Source organism: Ambystoma mexicanum, chromosome 11 (assembly GCF_040938575.1).
Source record: "Ambystoma mexicanum isolate Mex_15411 chromosome 11, UKY_AmexF1_1, whole genome shotgun sequence".
Lineage (NCBI taxonomy): Eukaryota > Metazoa > Chordata > Amphibia > Caudata > Ambystomatidae > Ambystoma > Ambystoma mexicanum.
This window is the reverse complement of record NC_090934.1, coordinates 1,096,533,884-1,096,555,915: the sequence shown is the minus strand read 5'-3', so window position 1 is coordinate 1,096,555,915 and position 22,032 is coordinate 1,096,533,884. Positions and strand designations below refer to the sequence as shown.

General features: G+C 48.3%; 1 protein-coding gene across 6 annotated transcripts in view; it reads left to right on the top strand.

Moving 5' to 3' along the window:
- The window catches only part of RNF111 (ring finger protein 111), a 768,201-nt gene that overhangs the window by 353,538 nt on the left and 392,631 nt on the right, over positions 1-22,032 (top strand). For all 6 annotated transcript variants that reach the window (XM_069624380.1, XM_069624379.1, XM_069624378.1 and 3 more), the window contains one exon: positions 7,403-7,719. In XM_069624380.1, the coding sequence (XP_069480481.1) occupies positions 7,403-7,719 (317 nt within the window). The remainder of the gene's footprint in view (positions 1-7,402; positions 7,720-22,032) is intronic.

Sequence of the window (22,032 nt, the reverse complement as noted above, 5' to 3'; positions counted from 1 at the left end):
GGAGGATCGTATAACACAAAAAGCACTTGAAGCTCACCATATGGGCCGGGCAGCCTATGGAATAATGCGCACCAAACAATACTATTACTATGAAGGGAAAAAGGCGAATCGCTTGTTGGCGGCTAAACTTAAACAGCAGGTGAAGCGTAACCGCATAGATTCTTTAAAAGACGTAGATGGGAGGCACATTTTTACTGAATCTGGGAAACTCCAGATTGTGGAAGGTTTTTTTTTTTTGGAGCCACTCATCCCCTCACATATCAGACCCACAGCTAATCAGAGACTTTATCAAGAGGGCAGATCTTCCACAGATATCTCCTGAATTCTGTGAACGTTTGAAGGCCCTGATAACTACGGCGGAGACAAACGGCAATTTGCTCCCTCCCGCTGGGTAAGGCCCCGGGTCCAGACGGCTTTACTAACAAATTTTAAAAAGACTTTCCAGGCGGAATTAACCCCATATCTAACAAAACTTTTTAATTCAGTGTGGAAGACTGGATACTGACTAAATCAATGGCGGAGTCAGCCACAACACTGGTGTTGAAGCCTGGGAAGGATCCAATGGATTGTGCCTCTTACAGGCCAATTGCATTGTTAAATACGGAAGCTAAACTGCTGGGGAAAATAGCAAGCCACCTGGGTCCAGCCCTTCCATCCCTGATTAATAATGACCAGACAGGATTCATACATAACCGTTCCACCTATGATGACGTGCGCCGCACTATTAACTTAATTGCTCTTGCCCCGAAGATTCCAGGTAAACTATCCCTACTATCCCTAGACGCCCATAGGGCGTTTTATAGTATGTCTTGGGGATATCTAAAAATGGTACTGGAGGGGTTTGGATTTGGCCAGGAGTTTTCTAGATTAATACTCTCAAATTTTCAAACTCCCTCGACCAAAGTCAAGGTAAATAAAAATCGGACTCCGCTAATCAAGTTAGCTAAAGGCACTAGACAGGGTTGTCCTTTGTCGCCTTTCATTTTTGCTTTGTCAATGGAGCCCTTTGCCCAGCACGTTAGACTACATCCAGATATCCTGGGTTCTGAGGTGGAGGGACACCACCATAAAATAGGGTTATATGCAGATGACTTAATTTGTTTCTTGAGGGACGCCCCTCGCTCAATTCCCCCTTTCTCAGATGTTTTGGATAGGTTCGCTATGATATCCAGCTTCAAGGTGAACCCAGCTAAATCAGTGGGAATGACCCTGTCTGAAGACCCCGATAGCCTAGAGGAAATACGAGCGATAACAGTTTCCTTGGTCTTTAACAGAGATTCCATACTTGGGGTATAAAACTGACTCCAACATACGCAGGTCTATAGGGTGAATATCCTCCCTTTATTCAAAGAAGTGCGGGAATGGCTACAGCGGTGAGATTCCCAAGAAATCTTGTTGTTAGGCCGTATTAATGCGGTTAAGATGACACTCCTCCCGAGGTTACTATATGCATTTCATTCCTTGCCAATTGCCATCCCTGAATTTGAACTTATAAATATCCAAAAAAAGGTATATATCGGTTCAAACCGCAAATCTCTGGTAAGATTTTAACCAGGGGGAGGATGCTAGGAGGGCTAGGTCTTCCCTCAATACAGAGCTATTATAGAGCAGCTTAAGTGGCTATAATGCTTTCTTGGAGGGATTCCCTGGATCCCCCTAAATGGCTAGAGATTGAACAAGCGGTTGCCTCACTCCCGTTGATCACCTCCCGTTTCTTCAGAAAGAGACACGTAGTTATAGGGGCGGGATACTTCCAACCACCTTGTCTACACTACAGAGTTGGGATGAAGCACGCTCGCAGAGAGGCATACCATTGGGGCTGGGACCGTTATCCCCCATTACTCAGAACCCAGCTTTCACCCCAGGGCTTTCACCTGCACATTACCGAGTTTGGAGCCAGGACGAACCCTTATGCCTGAGGGATTTGTATGTTAACCAGGAACCCCTGACCTTCCAAGAATGTAAAGAAAGATTTGGCCTTCCAGAGATGGAACGTTTTCGATATATACAGTTACGCCACTGGCTTACTAACGGGGACATCCGTCGAGCGGGTGGTAGGGTTCCATTGGGAATAGAACTCAAAATTCTTGCGGGTCAACAATCTCATAAGATGGCGCTATGTTACAGACTGTTAGAGAGGGCCTCAATAGAAGAGAAACTTCCATATATGAGAGCTTGGGAGAGAGAATTGGGCCTAGAAATCTTGGATGAATCTTGGCAGCGGATCTGGCATAGAACTCAGACCAGTTCCCGTTGTGCACTCGTAAAAGAAAACACCAAAGTCTGCTTTAGGTGGTATTTCCCCCCCCAGTAGATTCCACTCAATTAACCCAGAATACCTGGACACGTGTTGGCATGGGTGTGGTCAGCGGGGAGATATTCAATCGTATTGGTTGCAGGTGCGATCAAGAATTAAGGAAATCACGGGCTCCCTATGGACCCGAGAGTACTCTTACTGGGATATGTATCGGACAATGGAACCTTCCCTATGTCTGGACATAAAGCAACTTTGATTTCACATTTACTTGTTGCAGCTCACATCACCAGGGCTCGTTTCTGGAAAATGGTAGAAGGCCCACAAATAGCCTATTGGTGGATAAAAACATGGGAGCTGTTTGGTTTGGAAAAACATACGGCCATATTGGAAGGAAAGCTCTCGAGGTTTCAGAAAATCTGGCGCCCCTTCTTAGTCTTGGTATCTCACAGAAAGCATGTGTTCTTCCAACCGCAGCTCCTGAAGCACTTCATGAACTCTTAATCTGATTATGGATTTGTTAAACTCATACTTAGGCATTTTAATTAGGAGATGCAGGTCTATGAAAGTCCTGCTTATGTGCTTCTGATACGAAACTATGACTTAATGAATTCGTATTTATGAACTGTTAAGCGAGATGTAACTGACACAATGAATTTAACTTTGTAAACCCCCCCCTTTTTTTTCTTCTCTTTTCTCTTCCTTCTTTTCTTTCTTCCTCTCCTTTTCTTCCTTCTCTTGTTCTCCCGGTTAATCAACTGAGGTTATATAATGAATTATATGCTCTGAGTCAAGTATTGTTTATAGCTAAATGTGTGAAATACTGAAGTTTATTGGGGATGAGGGGGGATCTGGATTTGAATATAAGGCAAATTAACTGTATGATTGTTTGCAATGCATTCACATGTTGAAAATCAATAAAAATATATTTTTTAAAAACTTATCGGCTTGACCAAGCATACTTCACAGAGGGCAAATAAATAATTCTCTAGAAACATAGTCCTGCGTGAACAGCTTGATCACCCGATGAACACGGCATGGGAATAATCATCCCAAACCGCTTTTTACCAGCATTTGTATAGCCAATAATCTTAAATTGTAATTAACTTGTTAAGGGAAAGTTAGTCCAGCAAGGGCGATAGTTAGGGAACACAAATAGTGTGAATAAGAATGATTGGCATAATGAAAGCCTTACTTGTCCTTTCTTTGGTGTGATACTCGAATTGTAGATAACAAGAGGATTAATATACCCTATTTTGAGGTGTAACTATAGGAAACATTAATATCCCTGTTTTGTTGGCAGATTTTGTCCACTGCCACCAGCCATAATAGTAAGCTGTTACTGTAACAGTGTTACAGGAACAGTAAGCGCGGCTACCATTTATCTCCCCAGCACTCCACATAAGGTGGGGTGTGCAAGGGATGAAAAACCCTCTCTACCCTTGAACAGTGTTCTTCAAGGGAAATCGAGAGAAAATAAAAAGGAAAGCCCAAGGGACAAACCAGCAACACTGCACGAAGTGCTGTGTGCTGCAGTAATAAAATGAAGATTCCCCAAAAGTTATAGGAAATGATAGATGAAAAAATAAATCATGCAGTCAGGAAATGACACCCAAGAAAGGGTGAGTGGGTTCCCACTCACTCAGCATGGAATACGAATCCACAAGTCCAGCAAAAAGTGTACATTGGAGGGAGATTTAGCATAGAAATAAAAATCTAACCTTACAATGAATTCATGGAGGCTGTACTAAGAGCTGACGTGAGAAACTATCTCTAGAGCTGGAGTCTGCAACCTTAGGCTCTCAAAATATGTTAGACTAATTCCCAGTGTGATACTGGAAATGCATCGGAGGGACAGGGCCTCCTATCTTTGTCCTTTACTGCTTTTTATCGTGTGCTCTGTTGTTTTCCGTGCAGGAGTTCATGTGGGACTCCTGGCAGTGCAGCTCTCTCCTTTGGTTTTGGTGAACAGACCCATGGGATATCCTTATGGCACCCATGGGTAGGGGTGCAACCCTGTGCCCCTAGTGTATGTTTTTGGGCACCTGTGTGTGACCTATAGAACAGGGTTCGGGCTGGTGGCAGCTCCGTGCTGAATTGACTGGTGCCCTGAGCGTCCTTCATTTTGGGATGCCCAGGCCCTGTCATTGGAATCGGTAGATTCCTGATGGAGACAAGATGGCCACCGGGGCCTCTTGCCTTCCATCGCCTGTTACCTTGATCTTTCTGAAGTCCCGGGAAGCCCTGACTCTGTCCCTTCCCCCTGACTGGCTGTTGGGTGGAAGTTCCGTAAATGGTAATGTGGGGAAGTGCTGACCAGACTGGCTGGAGCCATCCCAACGACCGTATGTTGTGGGTATGCCTGTGGGTGGGACCTGGGTGAATGGAGTGGGTGACGAATACGCATTCTATGTTGTGGGTGTCTAGTATCTGGTGTTTGACACAATGACTGAGACAGCTCTGCCCGAAACAGATATGAATGCAGTGTGGAGTGTTGAATGGCTGGGTACTTGTCCCAATACACATAACTTGTTGTGACTGTCTGGAGAGAAGTGAATGGCCTGAATGCACTGTGTGCCTGATTGGCCGCTTCCCCGTCAATGAGCACCGCTAGGAACGAAGCTGCCACTTCGTCGTAGCCCACCCTGTTCTCTGTCGGACGTTCGACCCATGACTCCTGCCTTTAAGGGGAGGACACTCAAGAAGGGCCGTAGATTCTCGGATGAGGAACGCTACAACGCCAGGTACTTTGGGGTTGCAGAACTATTGGGAAGTCTATTGTGAACAATATATGGACTGGGCTTGTGTCTTTATTCTAGGCCACCCCCACTTTGCGTCCGGAAGACGGCGCCGTACGGAACGAGGACTGAAATCTCTGTTTCCAACACGCGACAGACTAAGCATTCATGATTGCTTCCCGAGTAGCAAGACGAGGAGCAGCTTTACATAGATACGGCTCCTCGCCATCAAACAAATGGTAACACGTGGACTGACAAAGTTCTCTTTTTTTTTTTATGGATGTAGCTGTAACAGGAATTATTAGTAGCAAATTCATTTCACGCTACTACTTGTATTTCTTTGTAGATAGTATTGAATTTTAAAGCACCCATGGGTTGGCCTCTTCATCTATCTTGGCTCACAGCGCTTTAGGCGCCACAGTGTGTGTAAATTGTTGACATAGACCGGACACCTCCCTGACGAATTTCCCTTCACTTGGTTTATACCCTCTTTTTTTGTTTGTTGGAAAGAAACATGTTGAATGATTGTGTGTTGAGAAGGGTGTGTATAACATTTTGAATGAGAGAATGAAGCGTTGTTTGAAAAAACCTACACCCAAAAGACAGACTATCTGTTCTATGTTGTGCACTGATGCCTTTTTATTGTTGAAGCTGAAGAACAGGAGAGGCAAAGTTGAGTGGAAGTAAACCACACTGCTCCTTTCTCCAGAATTATTCGGTCAGTACAATATTTAGTGTGTACTGTTTTGTTCTTCTTTGTGTGTTTTTTTTATATGATCGACTTTTGTACATTAATAAAAATCATATATTTTTCTGGTCTGTTGACACTGCCTGTTAATTTAATGCAATAGAGGCAGACTATCATCCAATTACATTGTTGGTCCAGAGGTTACCTGTGTGAAATGGAATCAAGATGCCCGTTTGACCCTAATGATGTTGCCTAAAGGTTGTTGACCTTTTGAGGGTTGTTTGAATACGGGCTTTCTCCCCCTTCTACCTCCTTTGTGTTATTGGCTTGTGTATTTATTCTACAGGTTGCCCAGGTTGGTGGGGGGGAATCTCCACACAGAGCTATGTTTAATGGTAGTGACCAGTATTTCCCACAATTGTTATCAACTGCTTTCCTTTTTCCTCTACTGTTGGTTTCCTTTACAACTCGATTTGTGTGCCATTTAACCGTACAGTTGATGCACTTTATAGAGATCTAATAGTAATTGTGGCACCACGTAGAATTGTATATATTTGCCATTGTAGCTAACCGAGTACAAAGTGCGTTATTGTGATATTGTATATAACCTTGAATATTAATTATATAAAGACTGTTTTTAACAGATACAGTGTGCGGACATTCCTTTGTGGGTGCTTGGGGACTACACTGTACTTAAAAACCAGCCCACATCACCTTCCTGAGAAGCTAGGCCTTGATTGCTCGACCATAGCTACCGAATACAGAATCTTGGCTGGGGTCCTCTGTGCCTCGCCTCTACAATATAGAGAGCAGAAGTACAGACACCCAGCATCTCATGCTAGTATAATAAACAGCGAGGAGTCATTGGAGTACTAGTTGGAAATGTCTGCAGAGCTGCAAGCTGCTGACCCCCTGCTGTAGAGCAATTGAATGTAGTCGATATAGCTTTGAAACTCTACATACTTACTACATGCCATTTGGTTAACAGAACCTGCATGCTACATGTATAGTTTGTGAACATTACATATTTAAACTGTACAGTACTGAAGTCTGAACATACATGATGAACAGGAGTGGGACATTGCATGATAATGTACATTTACTGATCGTTTCTAATTACCATTTCTGGCACACCCAATTAGCACAGCAACAGTACATCCAACAGTCTTGTGCTTAGCGCTGCTGTGTTAGTCGCATCAGTGTTGCAAGTATGGACCGAATTAGGGTAATTGGACGTGACCATCTATGAAAGTATGAAAGTTGAAAAATTAGCTGAAACATCAGTGGTGCAGTTTGGCAACATTCAGATCATGTATCTAGTCTCCAAAAACTAAAGGATTACACTTATGCAGGCAGTAGTCCTTTTTCATGGATACAGTTTTACCCCATTGTATACATGTTGGGTACTAACAGTGCATTTACTTTTGCAGAATGTTATTCAGAATGTGAGAGCAAACGCTTATGGCAAGATTGCATTGACATCTGTAATGCCCCCAGAAAATTGCATTAGAAAGGACCCTCCTGCTCAAGCATTTGTTGTACTATATTTCTTTCTGTATGGATAATGTTGCAGGATCAAGATCGATACTTGAGCTAAAGTGTTTAAACAAATGTATATGCAGTGAGCGTGCATTAAGTAATTTCTATCATTGGTTCAATATCCGAGCAATTTTATTTGGGATATTTCTTTTTAACCTTTGTTTCCTTTCATCTTTCTTTAAGATGACATTCACAGGATTGGCTCTACCACTACACTGGAAAATGGCCCACCAGCAATGCCAAGGTTGCCATCTTGCTGTCCACAACATTCTCCATGCAGCAGTTCATCACAGAATCCCCACGTATTAGGACATCCTCATGCCAGCTGTTTTCAGCACCACTTTCAGCATCAACACCTTCACCATCATCACCACACTTCTCACCCTGCTGTCCCGTTGTCCCCACAATTCAGTGACTCGAACTGCCCTGTAGAAAGGCCGCCACCTGTATCTGCACCTTGTGGAGCCAGCAGCACTACTGGTACCGGCTATCTTGATCAGGTATGGGGAATAGTCTCTCAGTTAAGCTCTTTCCCATATGTTGAACCGGCCTGTTCCTGACATTGCATCTTGCTGCTATATTTGTTTTTAATCTGTGTTTCTGATGTTTGTTAATCTGCTTAGAATCACATGCTGTGCATAGTCCGACATCCAGTGGTCACTGCAGAGTATTGCATCTTGTTTTTCGAAAGTCGAAAAGGGGACGTCGACATAGGCGTGTCTGTAATACTATCCCTATAGTGACGTGCAGTGTACCCAAAATCCCTCGTGCGTCGAGGTCCTTCAGATTGTTTTTTTCCCCCCAGAATACTGGTCGCCTTATGTGGAGCTCGTAAGAGACATTGCCATTTACCATTTATTCGACCCTTGGTTGATTTGTCAGTTATTAATTTATACCACCTCCAGCCCTCTTTCGACGGCCGTTCAACTTCCCTGCCGAGTCAAGATCTTCGAAGGCAGTTGTTTTGATGGAGGTGATCCTATCGGCGCTGCCGAACATGTGGCCCGGCCTCACCGGCCTACAAAAGTAGGGAGAGTGGGGGATGGTGTGGACATTTGTTTCTTCTAGAATACCTTTCCTTTTCTCCCCCCTTTCCTTCCGGGTCGTTATCACTGGTTATGTCCTCAGCTATGGAGAGGACTCCTTTTAGATTTTGCGCACGTAACAGCAAATTTCCTTGGAAGGACAAGCATAAGCAATGTAACCGCTGCTTACCCCTCGACCTCAACGAGGCCGAGTGTGCGGCCTGTAAACTCCTTCATCCAAAAACTTTGAAGGAATGCAGGGTCAAAAGGTCGGCAGCCTACGGCATGCCGAAGGCTGATTACACACCCGCGGCCGCCACCACCGAGTGTGACGTGGGGGATAGTGATAACGCTACCTCTGGAACAGAGGTTGTTGACCTCTCATTGAAGAACTCCCGCTCCATCGCGTCTGTCCGGCCCTACTTATGGGGATGTACATCCCGGCGACACTGGCGCACACGAAAGTCACTAAACGCACAACCCATTGCCATTCGTCGAGTAAATCGAGGAAGGCCTCAGCGCCAACTGAGACGCTGAATCAACGGCGGCCTCGCGACTCGGCCGTCTTCAACTAAGGGCGCTACCACCAAAACATCCGTCCAAACGCCTCGGAAGAGGGCGTCTATCGACGGTAAGGTTCCGGCACAGCCAAAAACTATTCACGACCAGCCCTCGACAGAGAAGCTAGTCGTCGAAAGCATAGCTAGAATAGTCTCCAAAGACTCGCAGTATCAGGTGGTGAAGGAGTCACCGAAGCCTGCTCAGAGGGTCAGGGAGACGTCTAAATCTACGGAGGGTACGCCGAAGGGAAAACCCAGGGATACGTCCCCATCGCTGGGCCCAAGAGACGGTTTCTCAGAGGGCGACGGGGGTATGTCCTCCACGCTATGGGAGAGAGCTCGATGCCTAGAGGCGGAGGAGCAACCCTTTCCGCCACTAGACCGTTCAGGGTTTTCCCAGTGGACTAGGGAGAGATTTGAATCATGTATGGACTGGCTAGATAGGTTTGTGTCCACTTCTGAACACATTTCACCTAAACCGGCTCTAATTCGAACAAAGGACGGCCTTGTCTTCCCCTCGAGCAAGAGGGTCCAAAACATGCTGTTTCAAATCCCTCAATATGTAGCCGGTCGAGAGGTGACGGTACGCAAAGCCATGTGATTTCTAGGAATGATGGCGTCATGTATTTATTTGGGCCCTCATACGCGCCTGCGCATACGCCCAATGCAAGAGTGGCTCAACAGCCAGTGGTGTCAGGCCAGTGGACAATGGGACGATCTAGTGGTTGTCTCGCAAGCCTTGGTTCTCTCGCTGCGGTGGTCGAGGGAAAACCTTGTGTTGGGGAAATCCTTCGCCACCCACGCAGTGGACGCACCACAGACGCATCCCTCACAGGATGGGGGGCTCATCTAGCCCATCACACTGCACACGGAGTCTGGACGGCGTCCAAACACATAAACCTGCTGGAATTGTTGGCAGTCTTAAAAGCACTGAAGGCCTTCCAGACACACCTACAAGGGAAAACAGTGCTGATCCTCAGACAGTACCACGGCCATGTACTACCTGAACAAGCAAGGGGGCACTCCATCTCCAGGACTGTCCAAGCTGTCCCAGAACATCTGGAAGTGGGCTCTCAAACACATGTTCCTGTTATCTCAACATGTACCAGGGGAACTCAATCTTCTGGCAGACGGACTCAGCAGAGACTTCCCTCTGCCCGCAGAGTACGAATGGTGATTGCAACGTTTTTGCAGAATGGGGCTGCCCAGAGATTGACCTGTTTGCAACTCTGGAGAACACCCAATGCCAAGATTGCGCCTCTAGGCACCCCCAGAACCGCTCCAAGGGGAACGGTCTCTGGATAACATGGTCGGGTAAATTTGTCTACGCTCCCACCCCTCCCCCCCCGACCCCGACTCCCCAATTAGTGCACAAGATGCACCAGGAACCAGTTACCATGATACTGGTGGCCCCCATGTAGGCCCGCCAACCCTGGTTCGCTCATCTGATGGAGATGTCACTGTCTCCTCCAGTGAAACTACCCTGCCCGTACAACATGTTGTCTCAGGACAGGGGCCAAATGCTGCATCCATGCCCACAGACCCTGAACTTGGCAGCTTGGCTCATAAGGTCATAGAATTTGGACATTTCCAGCTCCCTCAGAGATGCATGGACATTCTCAGAGAGGCAAGGAAACTGGACACTCGTTACTGCTACTCTAGTAAGTGGAAACGGTTCGTCATCTAGTGTAACTCAAAGAGCATCAACCCCGTTGACTGCTCTTCCACACATATTATTCTATACCTGACTCACTTGCTGGACTTGGGGTTAGTCTTTAATTCTATTAAAGTTCACCTGGCTGCACTCTCCGCCTACACTACGTCTCAGCATAAAGTGTCATGGTGGAAAGTTTCAGTTATTAAAGCCTTCATGGAGGGAGTGAAAAGAATTCACCCTTCTATATCTAACCCAGCTCCTGGATGGGACTTGAACGTTGTTTTAACCAGGCTAATGGGGCCCCTCCCTTCGAGCCCATGCATAAAGCGAACGTCAAGGATCTCACTCTTAAGACTGCTTTCTTCATAGCTATCACCTCCATTAGGAGAGTGAGTGAATAACAAGCGCTCTCTATCTTAGATCCCTTTGTTCACAAAGATAAGGTGGTTCTACGCACACACCTTAGGTTTGCACCGAAATTCATTTCAAAGTTTCATGTCAACCAGTCTATAGAACTAGCAATGTTCTTTCAAAACAGGAGCCTGCACACACTGGATGTGCGCAGGGCGATCATGTTTTATATGGCAAGAACTTGACCACTAAGGAAGACTAATCAGTTCTTTGCCTCAGTGGCGGCAGGAAGAGGAGATGCAGTTTCCAAATCCACTATATCTAGATGGATTGTCCAGTGCATCACTCTGTTTCTCTCTTGCTAAAAGAGAACTGCCCTTCAAGCCTAGAGCACATTCTACTCGAGTCACTGGGGCATCCATAGCATTCATTGCAAATGTTCCCCTTGAGTCCATTTGCAAGGCGGAGTTCTGTACACACCTTTACAAAACACTATTGTTTAGACCCTCATTCTAGGTCTGATTCTCAGGTGGGACAAGCAGTACTAAGACCTCTTTTCTCTACTGTTCCTTCTCACAACCCACCTCCAACTCCGGGTACTGCTCGCTAGTCTATGCACAGCATGTGATTCTAAGCAGATTAACAAACATCAGAAGACATGCATTACTTACCGTAAAAGCATTTCTGATGGTTGTATCTGCTTAGATTCACATGCGCCCACCCTTCCTCCCCGTTCGGATGGAAGGAACATAGACTTCTTACTTTCTCTCTCTTCTGTACTCAATCACGTTCGTCATAAGGTTCCCTCATGGCAGAAAAATACAGAGGGACCATGACGCACAAGTGATTTTGGGTACACTGCACGTCACTATAGGGATAGTATTACAGACACGCCTATGATGACGTCCCCTTTTTGACTTTCGAAAAACAAGATGCAATACTCTGCAGTGACCACTGGATGTCGGACTATGCACAGCATGAGAATCTAAGCAGATACAACCATCAGAAATGCTTTTATGGTAAGTAATGCATGTCATATCAGTTATTGCTATTTGATGCAAATTTCATTTTTTCTCATTTTGTCAATTTTCCCACATGCATATCAACCAATACCACTGTATTGACATATAAAATGAAGCAGTACATCTCCAGTTCAAAAATGTCTGCAGAATGACTACATTTTGTATTGCTGCTGTTTTTTTTAATATCCTAACTCCCATAAATGTTTAAATGGGTTGGAGAAATACAAGGGAATAACTATGTAACTGATTTTGATATCCATCTAGCCGTTATTCTTGTACCATAGCAAACACTGCTTAAAGGGTTGTTTTGTTGAGTGGGTAGAATGTCTTGCAACTTGCTATGTGAATTTCTGTGCTGTATGCTTAGGGTGCAAAGTGTTCTACTTTTCATGAAATATTATGGGCAGTCTGACTCAACCTACATTGGCTACTGCTGCCAGAGCTCTGGCACTGCTTCTCTCACAGTGCACTGGATTCTGATGCAGTTACAAAACTAGTCCAAGTCAAGGTAATGCATGCCCCGAGTATTGGAGCCTCTCCTCTTTCCCTGTGTAAGCACTTGAATTACTCTGTGTTTTTTTTCGAACCAATTTATTCACATTTCAAAAACAATACATTAATTGTCCATATAACGTCACGAAAGCGAACACCAATGAAAGCAAAAACAGTAAATATCCTCACCCTTCATTTGATGTGGGTTTCTCCTTGGGTTTGACTCATTTCAGTAATTGCTGAGGATCCGAAGTACTTCATTTTGATGCACAAGGCAACTTCTTAAAAGATAAGCGCTTAAACCTTCCAGCATTATTAAAAATAAAATGCAGAAATAAAAAAATGTCATTTCTTAACAATTATTCAATGTCGGTCCAAATAGTTGAGCAATTAATTAGACCTTAAAATATAGAAAAACTGCTTTGTTCATAATCGACCAGTCATCAGGAAAAGAAACCAATCCACATAAAGTTGTACATTTTCCCCCTCCAGGCACACATTCATTAAATTGTTACACAAAAAGTATGGTGTAACTATTGGGGAAAGGTAATTGATGGAATTGTTAGTACCTTAGTCTGTCTGATAGCAGAAAATCTTAAAATTGGAACAAAATACTTTTATCTCAGTAATTCATAAAATGGGCAAAACGGTTCGATTATTCTTCTTAAACATCGAACAAGCTGATTTTGTCACTTTGTTATTGTAAGAGTGATCCAAACTCAAGTAGCAACATATCCTTTTTGCCATTTCTTTTTTTTTTTCCAATAAGTTTTTATTAACCGTTTTTCATTAAAACACATATACGTAAGAAACCAGTAACAGAAAAAACAAACAACCCCTTACATCCCTCATCCCCGTCCCTCCCACCACCCTCCATTCCCCCCCATCCCCACCAAGATTCTACAGGTTCGCGGACCGATCAAATTCAACAAATAGGAAAAAATAAAATGGCAACGGCTCCTTAAATTAACAGGTCCGATTCGTCCTGAGGGCGAACTATGCCCAATGGTTCCATCGCCTTGTGGTAGCAGGCACGGTGGGCTCCCACCTTTAAGGAGGACAGCAAGCAGCAAGCCGGCCCATTCCGAATAGAACCGCATGTGCGCTCCCAGGATCACAAAGGGAAGCCGCTCCATTGCCACCAGTGCCCACAATTTCGCAACCCACTCCATGTTCCCGTGGAGAGTCCCTTGAATTCCACTTTCTGGCCAGGACCACTGCAGCCGACCTCATCGGTATCGCATAAAGTTTGCGGTCCGCTTTGGTGGGCAGGGTGGCAAGCATCACATTGAGGCCCAGTAAGGCCAGCCCCCTACCTCCAGCCTGCAAGGGACCCAACACCTGGGCTATCGCCCGCTGGACTTCAGACCAAAATACATCAGGTTTCGGGCATTCTCACCAGATGTGAGCCCAGGATCCCACTCCGCCACACTCCCTCCAACAATACACTGAAAACATGGGGTACATCTTATTTAACTTAACCGGGGTACGGTGCCATCTCAGCAAAAGCTTCAGCCAAATCTCCCGGATTTGAATAGACCTGGTAAGTTTTGGGATTTGGGACCACAGCATGCGCCATTCCTGTTCCTCTGACAGACCCTAGATCTTTCTCCCACTTAGTCATGCAAGTCCTGGAGTGTAATGCCTCTTCCCGTTTTATGAGTTTGTAAATGGACGAGACCACCCCCTGTCCCCCGAGTCTGTGTCTAGATATCTTTCAAATTGGGTAAGGGAGCACGAGCCTGCCTGCCTCACGGACGGAAGGGAAATCCGGTGCCTGAACTGAAGATACGAAAATCTCTGCTTCTCCCCCACTCCAAATTCTTTCTTGCATTGCTCAAAGCTTTTCACCTCCCTCTCCACTAACCTATTGCGCAACATCCTGCATCCACCAGAAAACCACGGGTCAAAACTCGGGGCGAAAGTGACCGCAGGAGTGAATTGCAGGTTACCATCCAGGGGTGAATAAGGGGGAAGGGAAGTTGGTGATCCGGGCTCTACGAACAGCTTGATCCCATGCATCGCCAGTCGCCGATGTTATTGCACTACAGTACATTCTGTATGGCCTATCTTGCCTCGGCAACCACAAAGCGCCTTCCAGGTCTGTACCCACTACCGCTCTGTCCATCGGTCTCCACACCTTGCCCCTGTCATTCCTCTGCCAGTCCCTAATGACCCTGAGGTGGGCTGCTAAATAGTACACTCAAAAATCTGTCTCTATTCCCCCCCCACCCCCCTCTCTCCCTGTCAGGCAAAGCTTTCATAATGGAAGCCGCCACCCTCGGCCGCTTTCCATTCCAAACGAATCGGTTGGTTATTTTTTGCAGAGCCCTGAAAAAGGATGCAGGAACTTGGATCGGTAAGACTACGAAATGATACATGTACAGAGGCAGGATTGACATCTTTAATGTGTTAATTCTACCCAACCACAAGATCTCCATTCGGCCCCAGTCCAGCAGCTTAGATTTCATCTTCTGAAGGAGCGGGGGGTAGTTTGCTACATACAGTTGTTCCACATTCTTGGTCAGATATATCCCCAGGTACTTCAGCGAAGAGTCTACCCATCTGTATTTGTACGCCTTCATGGGTTGCAGAAGGCAACAGGGTCAGGGGGAGGACTTCAGACTTGTGGGCATTGACTTTTAGGCCAGCCACCTGACCGAATCTGTGCAGCTCTCTTCCCACTGCGTGCAAAGATATGATCGGGCAAGTTAATGAGGGGATCATATCCTATATCAACGAAGGGCGCGATTTTATGGATCTCGCCGCCGAAAGGGATACCTTTGTCATTGGCCACTCGTACCGTTTCCAAAAACGGTACCAAGTGGAGGGCATAGAGGAGCGGCGACATCGGACAGCCCTGCTTGGTACCGCTTCCCACTCGTATTGTTACGGAGACCTGGCCATTTACCGCCAGGCATATAACGGGGTTTTGATAATTTGCCTTAATCCGCGCAATAAAGCCCGGTCCAAAACCCATTCGACCCAAGACCGTAAACAGGAACTCCCACTCAACCCGATCGAAAGCCTTCTCGCCGTCGATTGCCAAAAGAAGGGCCGGGATATTCTTTTTCTGGGACTTTTCAATCGGGTGCGCCAGATGTCTGACATTATCTGAGGTTTTTCTACCCCTTATGAAACCCGACTGATCGCTATGGATTAGTTTGGGCAGGATGGATTCTAGACTGTTGGCCAAGACTTTAGCATGGATTTTGGCGTCGACGTTCATCAATGCTATGGGACGGTAGGACGCGCAGTCAGTCGGATCCTTACCCTGCTTGTGAATCAAGATCACTTTAGCTTCGTTCATGGAGCTGGGGAGTTGCCCGGAGGATCCTATACAATTAAATAATTTAGTGAGGATGGGAATCAGCACCTCCTTGTGGGTCTTATAGAATTCAGAAAGATACCTGTCAGGGCCTGCGGCTTTACCTGACGGGAGGTTGTTAATGACCCTCTTCACTTCATCTGGCGTTATCTCGACTTCCAGCGCGTCTCTATCGAATTGCGATAACCGTCGAACGCCAATATCCCGAAGATATGCCTCCTGATTCGCGGTCTCGGGGTAACTTGAATTATAAAGGGTGGCGTAGAATTTAGTAAATGCGCCCTCTATATCTGAATGCGATGTAAGCCAGACCCCTTCCTCGCCCTTTATTTTTAATATGGTTTTTTCCCTGGCCTCCTTTCGCAGCTTTCTGGCCACTAAGTGGTCCGCTTTGTTGCCCTTGACATAGAACCCCTGCCGCTGGCGGAGAAGATTTTGTTCGACAGCTCTGGTTTGTAAGAGGTTCAACTGACCGCGGAGCTCCCTCTACTATTTTTTTTGGTGGCAGCCAATATTCTAAGGCTCATACGAGACATAACCTCCTTAAGCCTTGCTTCCAGTTGTAGTTCCTCCAGCCTTAGCTCCCTTTTCCTCCTGGCCTTGATAGCGATGATCCTGCCCCTGATTGTGGCCTTAAAGGCGTCCCAACAAATCTGAGGGGTTGAACCCTCCCATTTATTGTGAATAGAGTACTCCCCCACCTCCTCCTCTATCTCCCTAACCAAGAGAGGGTCCCTAAACGGCAGAGCCGGTTATCTCCATTTCCAAATGGCCGGAGGACCCCTAGGCACCACCAACAGCAGGGTGAGTGGGGCTAGGTCCCCCAAGGTAATCGCACCCACCACCAGTGCCAACGTCCTTCCCAACAGTGGTTTCGAGATCCACCCATAATCTATCCGCGAATGCGACCTATGAGCATGCGAATAGAAAGTGTACCCCTCAGCCAGCCCATAGAATTCGCACCACATATCTACTAGGGCCAGATCGCGCATCTTCCTCAAGTCCACTGACTGCCCCCCCCTGTTTGTCCCACGACGAAGAGCTCCTATTTTTAGCAGGGTCCTAAGCTAAATTAAAGTCACCCATTGGGAGGATGTTCCCCCTCCCCGATCCCCCCCCCCCCCAGCAACTTTCCCCAGACATGTGAGGGATTTTTGTATGAAGGCATCTTGTGCCTGATTGGGCGCATATAGGGTTGCCACCGTATAGGACTCCCCCTTCCTCTCTAGTAACACTGCAAGATACCGACCCTGATTATCCTTCTGCATGTCCTTAATAGTCAGACCTGACCCATCCTGTATAGCTATTAACCCCCCCCCCCCCTTCTTACATGTCTGTGTAGCCTGAACCAGCTGAGAGTAACCCCAGAATCTAATCCTGTAAGAATCTTTTGACTACACATGTGTCTCTTGTAACGTCACTACCTGGGGCTGTTCCCGCTTAAGAAAGCGCTCGACCTTTCTCCTCTTAACTTGGGAATTAAGCCCATTCACATTTAGGGAAAGAAACTTTAGAACGTTAACATTGGCCATCCGCCCGTTTCTTGTGAGATTTGAGTCTCAGCGGACCTTTTAGCCCGTGTCCCATTTGTTGCATGCACCATAAACTCCCGCCATGAGCCCTTATTCGGGCCACCCAACTCTGAACGGTGAATCTTGAACTTCTCCCACCCCCTGTCATGATCTCTGCTTCCAAAAGATCAGGACTTGCCCGACTCCCTTGGAAGCAGACCCATAACCCCGGTTCCGAGTGCCAGCCAGTCCCAATTGGGACCTTTTGGACCCTGTCCTGGCGCCAGTGGCACCAGGCTCATAAAGATGCCCAGTCCCAGCGCTGGAAGCGCCGGGCTCATAATGCTTGGATGGACTTACCTGCAGCAGACCATGCTGCTTACTTACCTGCCAGTTGAACCCCTGATACTCTTCTGTTTGGGACTACTTTTCCTGTTGGGTGGGGCAGGAGCCACTCCCTAGGTTCAGAACACTGGAACTCTTCTGGAAAGCAGGAACTCTTTTCTTACCGAGGCGTGGCTGTGGAAGGAGACACCTAAGCACTACAGGAGGCTATTTAAACCACACCCAATGGATGAATCTTGCTTTGTGTTATTCTGCATTCTCTGCAGCAGAACGCTCATCGTGTCTTCTGCTTCTGATCCTGGGCCTAAGGGAACAAAGGCTTACCATCCTGGAATCCAGTCTTCAGCAGCACCTGTAAAGACAAAGAAAGAACAGGTTAGCACTACGGTCTTCAGTGGCAGCACATCTCTTACCTGGTCCATCGGCTGTCACCAAACGCCTCGCGCTGCATTCTGGCATCTGAAAGACAAAGGCTTACCTACTCTTCGCATGCTCCGGAGGTCTTCGCACTGCATTCCGGCATCTGAAAGACAAAAGCTTACCAGCTCTTCGCACGCTCCGGAGGCCTTCGGCGCTGCATCCCGCATCTGAAAGACAAAAGAAGGTGCGTTTAAAGACATTGGGCAACTTTATTACTCACGTGCCATTACTCCTTCCCACGCCGAATCCAGTGGGTATTCCAGCACCCTTCAGCTTCTCTAAAGCTCCGAACTTGTACCTGGAAGATAAAAGGGACAGTTAGTGCGCATCGTGAAGCAGGCTACAAGCGCTTACTTACGTGCTTCCAGGCGCTTCTATTCCTCACGCGGGTTCGATCCTCAACTCTCATCAGCCCGCCATCCGCCATCGCCGGAACCCTGCAAAACAAGAGATATCATTACAAAAGACTTTTAAGACATTTGAAGTGCCCAGAACTTACCGTTCGTGCAGTTAACGACGGACAGCAGTCCTCTGAGGTCAAGAGGCCTGCACCCTTATCCAGTGAAGAAACTGGTTACGGCACCCTGCCCCGAGGCAGATGGAGAGCTCGGCGTTCACTTACCTAAGACATCTTACTCTTCGAGTCAGACATACAGTGCACAGAGGTCCAGCCCAAAGAGCCAATCGTGTGTTACACATCACCTTTGAAGATACGGCATTCACCCAGTCAAGACCGGCGCCTCTGCGGGAATCAGGTGAGCGTTACACCCCCCCCCCTTCTAGGTGGGATTGGCTGGCCCTCAGCCCCCCTCGTACAGTGACCACGAGAGCCGACCCCAATAACAAACCCAGAAACAACCAACGTGGGATATCCCATTCCAAGACTCCCAATCTCTCCCCTCCCCAAACCTGCAGCCCAATACAACATAAACAAACAGCCCATCCAGAGCCCTTGAACAGCTTCCGTTAGTGCCCTCCCCGGACTCTACTCTAAACTTGAGACAACCAAAGGACAGCTATATTGCAGCTTGAGGGGCTATTCCCCCCTGACGAATCTCCCTGAGCTCCATTATTAGCGGGGTGCCTGGGAACTGAGTCCGAAGCTTGCTTCCGTCCTCTCTGGCACCTAGTCGTGGACCACTCCCATGGCTTGCGTGGAGACTGTTGCACCGTCTCTCCCCACAAAGGGGGTGAGGACTGCTCTTCCAGACCCAGTAAGGCCAAGCCCTGGTCGTAATCTTGTGTTGGGAGCCCTGCCAGGCGAAAGACAAACCAAATGGATGGGCCCATATATAGCAAATCTGTTGCGATCTAAGGAAGGGAAGGACAGGACCCATCCGTCTCCTCTTTAGAAGTGTAATCCTCGGCAGGTCCTGATAGTGAGATTTCCTGGCCGTTGTATGTGATTCGAGCGGCCTTCCTCGCTTTCTCCGTAACTCTCTCCTTAGCTCCATAGCTGTGGAAGGCTACCAGCACATCACACGGTCTGGATCCAGGATCCAACCTTCGCGGACCCACCCTGTGAACCATATCAAACTGCATGTCGAAGTCCGAGGCAGCATCCAACAGGTCCACAAATATTCCTTTCAGCACTGCCGGCAGATCCTGGTCCTGAATATCCTCCGACAGTGATTTAACTCTGATGTTCGCCCTTCTTGACCTGTTCTCCAGGTCTTCTGCTTGCAACTCAAGGTTTTGTGTGGCCCACCGCCAAGGTGTCCAACAGGGTGTCCACTTTTCTTGCGTCCTCTGTCAGTTCTTGAATGGCCCGCTCATTAGTGTCAACTCCCTCCTCAACCTTACTCACATCTCTTTTAAGGTCCCTTAGGCTTTCAGCCAGATCCTCGCGCAACTTGTCCATTTGTTGTTGCCCCGCCACCATGATCTTCTCCATCAATTCACCCATGAAGTGCGAGAGCATCTCTTGGGTTATTGGTTTATCCTGGGCTTCTTGGGGAGGCCCGGAGACTGCCCCGACCGAGCCCCGGACCGATCTTCGAGCCTCCGCGAGTTCCATATCTTTGGGCCAGAATTTCGTGAGGGGGCCCCGAGTAATCCTTCTGGACGATTTTCCTTGGGAGGGGCAGTCATTTCCCTTGCTCCTGGACATAGCTGACCGGAGCGACCGCCCTCACCCGCTGGCAGAAAACGGAGTCGGCACAACGTCAAAGAGGAACCCTACAGGCAAAGGCGATGTGGAGGCAGTGAAGGGGGGGGGGGGGCACTGGACTCGCACCTTTCCCTAGAACAACTGAGTCAGGCTCCTCTTGCCCCACCGGCAAGTGCCCAAACTCCCCCTCCACTGATGCAGCAAAATTGTGGCGAGACCCCCCTGGGCCCGAATGTATCACTGTGCGGCTGAGTCCTCCCTGACTTGCCGGCAAAGCTCAATTAGTCCAGTGCCCCTCAATGGCCTCCGACGCCTGTTGATCCCGCGGTCCTCGGATAACCGCCTCTGGCCCAGCAGCCAGCCCGGTACACCTGCGCTCCGCCCCTGGTGAGGCGCCGCCAGTCTCAGGTCGCCGGGGTCTCCACGCACCTGCCGGTCAGGAATGCCCCCGGGGAGCACCACCACTCAATTACCGTCCAGCCGCCTCACAGCTCTTTACCCCACCTACTACCCAGGCAAATCTCCGGCGGGGAACATATTTTCTGCTCAGCGCCCCACCAGCCTCAGAAGAGGGCGGCTGCAACACTGCATGTCTGTGGAGTGAGGTCCCATGAAGTGGACCATTGTCTGGTCCGCCCGTTACATTGTCTGGTCCGCCCGTTTGCTCCGCACAACAAGTCTAGCCCCGATCGTCCAGCGGTGCTTGAAAAACAGCTCACCCAGCCAAGTCCTCAGGCCACCGTGCGGGGACGGTCCGCTGCACCTCCGCCCGGCCCCCGGCGACGAACCCCCAGGCCTGCCCCGCACACTGCAGGCGGACTCTCTCCCTCTCCTCCGAGCTCCGATGGTCGGGGTCAGCGGAGGCCAGCGATATCCCGGGGGCTGAGGGGCCAGCAGCAATCCCCCGGCGGGACTCTTGCCGAGGGCATCCCGGGCCCCCCCACGGGCCTCAGGCTCTCCCTCCTCGTTCAATAAGTGCCCGGGACGCGCTGCTCCAGCCCCGGGCCCCCAAACATGCCCCGGCACCGGCGCCGCCCGCTGCGTCCTCTCCAGGGGCTCGGCTCCCGCCGCAACCCACACCTCCCGTAGCTCGGGCCAGCAATGTCTCGGGGGCTGAGGGGCCAGCAGTAATCCTCCAGCGGGCTGCCGGCCGGGGGCACCCCTGATCACCCGCGGGTTGCAGGCTCCCCCCTCCTCCTCGCTCAACAAGTGCCCGACCAGCGCCGCACTAGACCCGGGCCCTCAAGCTGCCACGGCTCCGGCGGCCGCCTCTCCTCCAGGGGCTCGGCTCCTGCCGCAACCCACACCTCCTGTGGCTCGGAGCCCACACCAGCCCGTTCAAGTGCCGGGGAGGGCGATTGATGAAACCGGTGGGCTATGTAGCTGTGTACAGGTCGGGAGAGCAGGGCACAGCATCTTCCCCACTTGCGGCCATCTTGGAATCCTCCCTTTTTGCCATTTCTTAATGTTAATTATCTTCTCGGCAGCAAGGCTTCTTACCTCTGTATTAGGGTTCCTAAAAGGGCAACAACAATTTCTCTCAGGGTCAGGAATATGCACAAAAGTAACTTTATTCGGTTTATAGTTCACCAGGGTGTGATCAGTTCCTATGGTCAATTCACCGGCTCTTCAAAAAGGTCCAAAGCCATCTTTTCTAGTTCTTGTTGAAATAACCAATACAGATGCAGGTCCCAAACACAGAATACAAATTCCCAGAAAATCTCATTTTTTTTTTGTCTCCTATTATGGTCCATAAGCAAATCCTCAGCCCCTGATATGCATAGTTCCATTGTTGATGATCTAATGCAGCTAGTGTACCTTGGGGAGCAGTCCTCCCACTTCTGAAGTCGAAACTGGTCTACTGGCTGGATCTGTAGTCACTGGAATATTGGGGCTGGCCTAAAACCAAGGCCTGGAGTCATAGGAAAACTATGCGGCTTCACTGCACTGTAAAAGGAGTTCTTAAATAGGCCTCTCACTGCTCTAATACGT